This window comes from Pinus tabuliformis, chromosome 3_1 (genome assembly GCF_031772625.1).
Source record: "Pinus tabuliformis cultivar Carrire ecotype Pingquan chromosome 3_1, CPIR1, whole genome shotgun sequence".
NCBI lineage: Eukaryota > Viridiplantae > Streptophyta > Pinopsida > Pinales > Pinaceae > Pinus > Pinus tabuliformis.
Window position 1 is genome coordinate 686,090,387 of NC_142301.1, and position 10,136 is coordinate 686,100,522.

A 10,136-nucleotide genomic window follows, 5' to 3' on the forward strand; every position below is an offset into this window, starting at 1 on the left:
TGATAGCAAACAGCGTGGATACAATGGCTACACTTGGGTGAATATGGCTACAATACTACACATCACATATCTATAAGTATGTCACCATTTCGAGCTCTATATGGTCATGGTGCATTATCTTTTGCTAACATTATTTTTGGAGACAGTAGGGCCCCAAGGACCAAGCACAGGATATAAGAGAGCCAAGATATCTTGAGGACTCTAAAGGACAACCTACAAATGGCCCAAAATCAGCAGAATCTTTATGCAGACAGGGACAGAGTTGAGAGGCAGTTCAAAGTTTCGAACTTGGTATTCTTGAGCCTCCATCCATACATATAGTCTATGTTCAAGTAGACGGGGGCTGAGAAGCTCAAACCCCACTTCTATGGGCCTTATTGCGTCACTCAGAGTGTGGTGGAGGTAGCATATGAGTTGGAGCTATCCTCAAGGAGTCGGGTACGCAACGTTTTTCATGTGTCTTGCCCAAGGAAGGCACTGGGACATAAGGTTACAGCTGCTATGGAGTTACCCCGTATTTAATATGAGGGGGATTTAGTGCTGGAACTGGAGGCTATCTTGGACACTAGGGACAGGCATTTGCATAACAAGGTCGTCAAGGAATTTTTGATGTGTTGGAGGAATCTACTAGATGAGGATGCCACCTAAGAGGGGGAACAATACTACAACACACTTCTTTGCAGTTTCTTGGCGACACACAACGTTTTGGCGGGGAGGACTGTGATATTCCTACTTAGTGTTTCACTAAGTGTATACCGAATTTTTCTCAATTTTGGCATATTGCATTGTTTCACATAGGAGAGGTGGGCCTAGGGGACCAACATTTGATTTTTTGCATGAGAAGCATCCCAACATTAGAGTTGATGGAAATATTGTAGCTTTGGTGGAGTGTGGGGGCCACCAAAAAGGATTTTTGACCCACATGGAGAGTACACTCATATTGGTGCGAAATAGGTGAGGGAAATTTGATGTGGACCCACATAGGCAGCCTTGGAGGAAAGTCAACAAAAGGAAGGAGGGGCAAACAATTTGGTCATCATCTAACATTTTTCAAAATTTGTCTTTTGGTAAGAGCATGCTTGAGCAGTGAGCCAAGTCTGCATGTGATGTTCAGCACAACATGTGTTTCTGAGTGGGAATCCCATCCCTTGCTTCGGTAGACATCGAGTGCTAGTCCAAGGAGGGAGTTCCATTTTATCTTAGTTCGTAACAACAGCAAGGAGTCGAGTTACAACAGGAGTAAGTCGAGTTACCACAACAATAAGTCGATTTCTAGCAATAGGGAGAGTAACAACAACACGAGGATTGCATAGTCACAACTTGAGGCACTTTGGGAAGTTGTGGAGATTAGGGAGTTTGTAGAGGAAATCGGGAGGGAAGGCTTGGGAAGATTTCTAATAGGGATTACGGGAATTTTTGGAGCATTTAGCAACAAAATACTCAAGAGGGTCGAATTACGGAGCTAGAGTGCCAGCCAAACCCAAGAGAGTCAAAATTTTGGGGTCAAGCTTGAGCCAAACCCTTCGTGGGTTATTCTGGGTTTCTTGTGTAGAGGTCGGAATTAATTTCTCTGGATTTTCTGAGCACCAGGGAAGGATATAACAATAAATCATTTCATGCAGCAACATTTTTCGAGCATTGACAGCACAACTCTTGGGTCAGATTAGTAGCAGATTGGAGTAAGGTGTTCCATTGTTCATTTTGGGCTTTTGCTAGTTTTCTTAGAGCAAGCCCAAGTCCACACTTTCCAACGCCTTTTTGTACACCTCGTTCCATTTAATAAAAATGAGTAAATAACACACTTTGGATGCCAATTTCGTGGTGTGATGGTTTGTTTTAATTTCATGGTATGTTGGTCTATTTTGCCTTGCATATTTAATCTTAATTTTCCCTTAGGGATATTACAGTCGCATAGGGTGTGGTGACCGATGGTTGCTCCAAGTGTGATTCTGCAACTTAACAACCTTGGGAGAGGTCGCACAGTCGGAGCAGGATACAGGTTGCATTGATCATTATATTTTTCAACCGTGGTTTTGCGACTTGGATACCTCAAGAGAGGTCACATAGTCACATGATATGTTTGGTTGCATAACCCATCGAATTTTCCAGAGATGTAACTTCACAACTTTGCGACTTCAGCCAAGTCACACTTCTTATCATTAGTGAAGGTCACACCTTTTGGAGCGCATCTCACTATGTGTTATAGCTGCAATTTTGAGTCAATACAATGCCTCAACACCTGCATTTCTTCTAAGAATTTATTGCCCAATGAATCATTTGTCAATTCATACTATATGACCATTGACGTAGAGTCTTGTGATTTTATCAAAATAAATGAGTGGTAGTTAGCTAATCCCAAGGGCATCAATGATTATCATATGATTTTATATATATAAAGTAGCCTAGTGCTCTAAATATGTTTATTCTCAACTTCCTTATGTGCACTTAGGTGAGAATATAAGCATACTAGAAGCCGAGGTAGGATATTCTTATCAACAAATATATTAGCTACATTATGATGCAGCGTTGTTTCTATTTTCTCTTTCTTCTATATGAAAAAGTGTCCCTCTCTAAAATGACTACAACCTATAGCATGCGTTCCCCATATTTATTGTCAAATTCATAGACCAAAACCAATTCCCTATTATTTTAAGCTCTCTCTATAATTCTTTAGAGACCTTAGTGATCTATTAATTAATTGGCTTTAGGAACACAAAACTCTTTGACGCATTGTGAGGCTCTAGTTGGGCGGTGGAAGTTGGCGGAGGCGAGGATCCTAACATCAGAAGGACTGAGGTTGGCTTCTCTAAATTGCACTGATGTCAGCACCCAAATCAAACTCATAATAATATTCTCTCTGTGCTTCTTACATGTGCTTTCCAGGACTTTAATGTCATCGACTTGTGCTTTGATATACTTGACGTGTAACTTGGAGTTATGAATCCCATTCTGCATATGGTTTTATTGACGTTTTCATGTGTTTCCCCTTTTGTATAGGCTCCTAACACACATACAATATCATATTTTAAAAGTAGTCGTTGACCCCCAACAAAATATTTGCCTCAATGTTGATGTTGGTTTGTGGTCTCGATTGCACCATAAGTAACCATCATCTAAAATGTCATTGTTTAATGTCACCCGTTCATATATATTCCAAAATTTCACTTATGAGTTACCTTTTCTTTTCCATTGTGTCAAAAAATGCCTTTTGGCTCACCTCTTGGAAGTATGATGCCACCATAAGAACGAATTATATTTAAACATTTCCTCAAATAACATCCTTCACCATGTGGTCTAGTTTCATCCCATGCCATTAAATATGTGTGCCAATAAATTGTGCTAAATTATTTAATGAGAGTGCATTGACAATGGATGACCAAGGAGCACGCCTATGCTTGAAACTTTTGAAATTTTAGGTTGCTTTCATGATTGTATTTCCCATGGGACGATGTTATGCATAAGAGAAAGTTCATGAAACTAGAGTGGTTCCCTTTCAATGTACGGTTTGCATTGCTAGGTGTGTATCAAGCCACTTTTATTTAGCTTCATTTTACCTAACCTCATAGGCTTGAATTGTGCGATAAATGAGAATAAAGTCGGTGGAGTATTTATATGGTTTTGTAATGCATATTTTGAAAAGTGGGATCTTTAATCACATTGATGTAATGCACTTAAATTCAAACCCACTGCTTAGTGTGTGATAATAAGAAACACCTTAGCAATGTCAACACAACCTTTAAACTCCTCGAATTTTGCCCTCATATAAGTCTTATGTGTGTTGGTTTCTTGAAGTGCCTTCACACCCTTCTTAACATGACTTGAGACTCTTTGATATCAAACCTTCATGCACAATAATAGTAAGTACTAATAAGATTATATATGGAAAACTTTAAATGTGAAGACCCTAAGAGCATGATAAATAAGGGATTACCACAAGATTTTTTTATAAAACCACCTAATATTTTCTATAAAACCATCAAAGGTGCTTTAAATAATGTAGCAAATACCACTAATGTAAATGACCTTAAAGGCATGATAAATTACATGTGTATCTTCCAAGATTTTAATCTTGGGTATGTGAATGACACTTCCTCAAATGTATTAAACCCTTTAGCATGTGAATTGACTCAATTTCAATGATGACTATGCAGTTGTCATGTCTAGGACTGAAGTTATGATTACATCTTAGAGAGAGAATAAATCGAGGTTATAATATGGAAGTCACAAAAATCCTTCCAACCCTAGTGCAGTCACAAGAATATGACCCAACAATACCATGATGATGTTATGATGTGTTTTCAGTGCCATAACATGTTTGTGGAAATGCACCTAGAGGATAAGATAATGTTTAAACAAGGTTGGGGCTTTAATAAACCATCCAGGGTTTCAAATATGCATCAACAAGACAACAATTTATGAACCCTAATAACTTTGAAAGGGATGAAGATCATGGCAAGGCGAAGTTATCAACAAAATGCTAATGCATTTGTGTGATCAAGCTCCGAGGATAGCCCAACAGAGTAAAGATAAAAGGGGAACACCAATAGGCTTTGATGATAACTGGGCGAGGTGGAGGTTGACCAATCAAAAACCTAATCATAACACTAATTGCTTGAGGCTAGTACAGGGGGATCCGAAATTTTGAATATGCCCAAAATTTTGGGAGTTGTTGTAGCAGCTACAACACTCTATAAAATTGAAAATTTTGCAATTCCTTTATGCAGACAAAGCAGCTTAGGCAATGAAAACTTTAATTCATGCAAGAAAAAAACCACACTACAGGTTTCACACACTCAATCCGTGATGGGAAGCAAACATCTTAAGTATTAATATCACCACAGAGAAATAAGGTTAGAAAATTTCATGACTTAGCACGCAACACACATGCCATCACACTTCTTCATATGTAGGAGGGTCTCTTCATATGTTGGTGGGCATTCTGACTGCAGATCTCTCCCACTGTGATAATAAATAGATTTATTTCTCTGGAACAACGATTCTACGTATAATTAAAAACCATCAGTGGTTCTACATATATCATAGAAATCGCCCACTTATCACACCATCAATAACCATACCTCCATATAAAAGTTGCATGCTTGATCCACGTTGAAGTCAATAGTCGAGCCTCTCTCATACATGTTGATTTCAAAGTATTTGACACAAAGGTGTTTGCTTATGGAACAACTACACTGTTACACTCACAAGATAAATGAACCTTGAACACATGTTAGATAACATTGGGCTCATTGCATCGCACCACGCTTCAACTATTCAATGACTTGACTCAAAATAAGCCATCACACAAACTTCCTATCAAATAAACTCTGCATCTTTGGTCAAATAAACTATGCAACTCCGATCAACTCACACTCCAGTGATGAACAAATAAACAAAGAGGTAAAAACTTCATTCTGTGATCACACACCACGCCACACACGTTTAAAGTCTCTCCACCCAAACTTTGAAACCAAGAAAGAAAGAATAAAAATGCATTTAATATATTTAAGACAGGGGCATGTATGTGTTAACTCACACACTCACATGTACATCAGAAATTACTTTATAATATAAAGTTTCTCAGATCTAACTTATTACTAATTTAGGAGGAGAGGTTGAGAGAATTTCTCAACCATAACTGACAACTCACAAACCAATATTTCTAATATAGAATGTAAGCATTAACTCCAAGTTTTGTTAGGATATTGAAAGCCATTTGTATTCTTAATCCTTTATAAATCATAAAGCTTCATAATTTGAAACCAATATACATTATTGTCTAGTTAATTCAAAAGATTCTATGGGTATACCATCTAAAATCTCACTAGGCTAATTTGTAATGCCATATACTTGTAGTATTTTCATGGGGCAACTAAGTGGTTGGCACAATAATATGTTATCTTTTCCATTGAGTTTCAAATCCCATAGAAAGACATCTTTAATCTTTTGTGATTCTCCACCCTCATGAAATCTCAACTTTGACTAAGTTATAATTTCTAATATATTCATTATAATAAATAAATATATCTATCTATATATAAATAAAGAAGTAGAAAATAAAAACCCCTCCATATGGAGTTGTTTTATTTTATCTAATTATCAAATATTGAAGTTATTAATTATATTTATTTGATTATTTAAATCGATAACTTAATAAACGAATTGAAAATTCACCCAAATCACTTTTTATACATATTATATGTAACAAATATTCAACGGTATTAAAAAGTTGACTCAGATGTAAGTATAAGATGATAAGTTGCATATAATAATCTTATCATCAGTGCAGTATGACCAAATCCTCATTATAATATCTCCTCTTGAATTCAAATGTCAAACAGATCACCATCCATTAATCCAGAAATGATCCAATTAATGTAGTCAAACCGTTTGCGAACTTAGCAACAGTATAAATTTAGAAGGCACTCCAGTCTTTAACAATCTTACAGTGCAGACATTAAACTAATTACCATACAAATGACACTTTGACTGAGTACGGTGGATGATGGATCGACCCAACGGCGGCCGAAATATCTGAGATTCTACCACACAGAAGACATGTTTAGCTTGTGGTCGTTGCGAAATGTAGGAGTCGTCTTCCATCGGGGCCACCCGCGTTTCGTTTTCAATTTCAAGCCTTCCATGCATCTGCCCAAATGAAGACACTCAAACTCTACTTTCTTTATATATATATATATATATATATATATAATAGTGGAAAACCTAAGCATTTTCTTAAAAGTTCTTAAAGGTTTTTTAAAGCAATAAATATATTTTTATATATTTAAAAATTAATATATATAATTATGGTTTTAGGTCATATTAAAAATATCCATAATAAAGTCAGATACATTTTCATGATAAAATGAAAAGAATTTGATTCTTTTTTATGATTTTTATTAATGATGACAATATAAAATGGATCATGATGTAAGTGCTTTGATCATGAGTTGATGTGAATAAAAACATCCTATTTATTTAATTTAAGCAAATATTAAACACCATACACTAAGTCAGTGATTGACTCAATACTTTTTCATTATATCTATTAAATATCACTTTATTCTTATCCAATACACAAAATAGAAATAACAATAACCAACTACTTAATACATAATACATAGTGCTTAAATTAGAAATAACAATAACCAACTACCAACTACTTAATACATAATACATAGTGCTTAAATTATAAATAACTTAATACATAGTTCTTAAATTATATGACTAAAATAATTACGATATCTATTAAATATCACATTATTCTTATCCAATACACACAATAGAAATAACAATAACCAATCACCAACTACTTAATACATAATACATAGTGCTTAAATTATAAATAACTTAATGCATAATTCTTAAATCACTACTTAATACATAATACATAGTGCTTAAATTATAAATAACTTAATGCATAGTTCTTAAATTATATGACTAAAATAATTATGATATCTATTAAATATCACATTATTCTTATCCAATACACAAAATAGAAATAACAATAACCAACCACCAACTACTTAATAGATAATACATAGTGCTTAATAGATAATACATAGTGCTTAAATTATAAGTAACTTAATGCATAGTTCTTAAATTATATGACTAAAATAATTACGACAATACCAAACCCCATTATAGAATACATCCACGTTTTGATTAATCGACGGTCCTACAACATCCGGATATTATTCTCAGCATATCCTATACAAACTCATTCATTTAATTTAGTCACATTCATTTGTTGAATGAGTCAGAACGTCGGCAGAGTTAACAACGACCTTTTGTTTTACTGTTCAAGCTTCCCCCAATTCAAGTTTGACTCCACCACTCTCGAATGATCATGTTTGCAATTGGAGATACCCAATCACACCATTTGGTCTTAGCTTGAGGCGCGGTCAATGTTTTAGAAGTCTATATAAAGAACCGTGGCCCGTATGTGTTATCAGGCAATGAGAATCAATTCAATACTGTGCTCTGAGTAGTGAATCAATTCAATACAGTGCTGTGAGTAGTGATGGCCTTCATGGAGATATGTAGGGTTCTTGTCATCTCTCTTTTGGTACTTAATCAGCTACCTATCTCTATGGGTATGTGAATGTCTGCATCTTAACAATCCAAAATACTTCTAGGAATTGCTTCTATTGGTTCGTTTATGCAAATTATCGCGCATAATAGTCTCTTTGTTGTTTAGCCTGGTGGGCCCATAACCCACAGGTCGGAGGATCGAAACCTGGCTATGATATTTGGAATTGTTATAATGCTCTCTTTGTTGTTTGTGAATGTGCAGGTGCGAATGGCCTTCTGTTCAGCGATTACATTGGCGCATTGTTCAGAAATGTGACATTCTCAGACGTGCCCATAAATCCGGCTGTGGAGTTTCATTTCATTTTGGCCTTCGTCATCGACTACTCCACGGATTCCGGATCCCCTGTTCCCAAAAACGGAAATTTCAGTATCTACTGGGACACCGGCAATCTTAACCCCCAGGCCGTGCAGGCCATAAAGGCCCAACACAAGAATGTGAAGGTCGCTCTCAGCGTAGGCGGGGACAGCATAAACGGGCAGCCCGTGGAGTTCAAGCCATCGTCGGTGTCTTCCTGGGTAGACAACGCAGTCTCCTCACTGTCGAAAATTATCAAAGAATACCATCTCGATGGCATCGACATCGACTACGAGCATTTTCAGGCCGACGATAACACGTTTGTAAATTGCATCGGGCAGTTGATCACGCGGTTAAAGCGGAGCAAAGTCATCTCCTTCGCTTCCATCGCTCCCTTCGATAACCAGGATGTTCAGTCGCATTACCTTGCGCTTTGGAAAAGATACGGTCGTGCCATAGACTACGTTAACTTCCAATTCTATGCCTACTCTGCTAACACCACGATTTCGCAGTTCATCAAATACTATAATACACAGGCGGCTCTATATAGTGGAGGAAAAGTATTGGTTAGTTTTACTTCAGCGAACGGCGGTGGAGGTCTCTCGCCCAAGAATGCTTTCTTTGAAGCGGCCAGAAAGCTGAAGCAGAGTGGGAAATTGGAGGGCATCTTCCTGTGGTGTGCAGACTGGTCGAAGGTTAATAATGGTTTCAAATATGAAACTCAGTCTGAAGCTCTCCTCGCATCCTAATTGCTACTGATTATGGATCCTCAGGACCCCTGATTTCACAGGACGTCTAATAAAAAAAATACAGGAATAAATGTTCTGCCTTTGTGGCATTGCAATCGCATTTGTAATATGAATTGTTTAAGGCACCAGATTAAGGTTCTCGCTCGTAAGGGCCGGGTTCAATGTCCGCCATTAACACTGCAATTTACACATTTTACAGGATCTTTCCGAAACGTAAAGAGTTTTAGCTTTTTCTATATGGTGAAATTGATATATTTTTAGCACCCAGAATCCAGATCTATTAATTGAAAATAAATTTTAAAATAATGAAGTACATCAAAAACTTCTATTCTAAGTCTTCTGGAATACTGGAAACATAAGTGAAAACATTCTAAATAATATTTTCTATATATACATGCTTGGCACCTGGAGCTGTGAACTGCAGATTAATTTTAGAATAACGAAATTCATTTTAGAATAATTTTAGAACACCTCTCGGATTTTTATCTGTTCGAAGATGATCTAACGGGACAATATCTTCTTAAATAGTCAGGCTTATCCACACACAAACAAAAAAAAATATGCACAACACCCTCCTCCCTAAGTGTGTCAAACAAAGATTAGCAGACAGACCCATTTTCCTGTTCTGTAGCGTAACCCTTTCTCCCGAAGTGTGCCCAGAAAAACCCGGCGCCATTACCATTAAGTTTATGGTTTTAATGGCTATCTTTCCTTAGATTAAAGATTTTAGAAATATTTAGAAATGTGAAAAAATAGAAACTCGCGTAAACAATTGATTGAACTTCTGAACATTAAATTTTTAAATAGCATAGTTTACAAATTGGTTCAGGAAGAATTTTTTGAAAATCTGATGTCAAAGTTTAAGATTTTAGATGTTATAAGGATTTTTCATGGTGTTAAATTTCAAGAGATATCTTGTAATTGCGACTGCTTCCTGCTACAATGACAAATTTTTTAATGATACATTTGTTTTTTTAGAATTTTGAAAGGTCTGTCTC

The 10,136-nt window shown here is 36.4% G+C and overlaps 1 protein-coding gene across 1 annotated transcript; it reads left to right on the plus strand.

Moving 5' to 3' along the window:
* The first annotated feature begins 7,899 nt into the window (after positions 1-7,899).
* LOC149188979 (chitinase 2-like) lies at positions 7,900-9,266 on the plus strand. The gene is made up of 2 exons (XM_089413135.1): positions 7,900-8,096; positions 8,297-9,266. Exons 1-2 carry the CDS (start codon positions 8,024-8,026, stop codon positions 9,136-9,138), a joined length of 915 nt encoding a protein of 304 aa, XP_089269261.1. The 5' UTR covers positions 7,900-8,023; the 3' UTR covers positions 9,139-9,266.
* Positions 9,267-10,136: the final 870 nt, after the last annotated feature.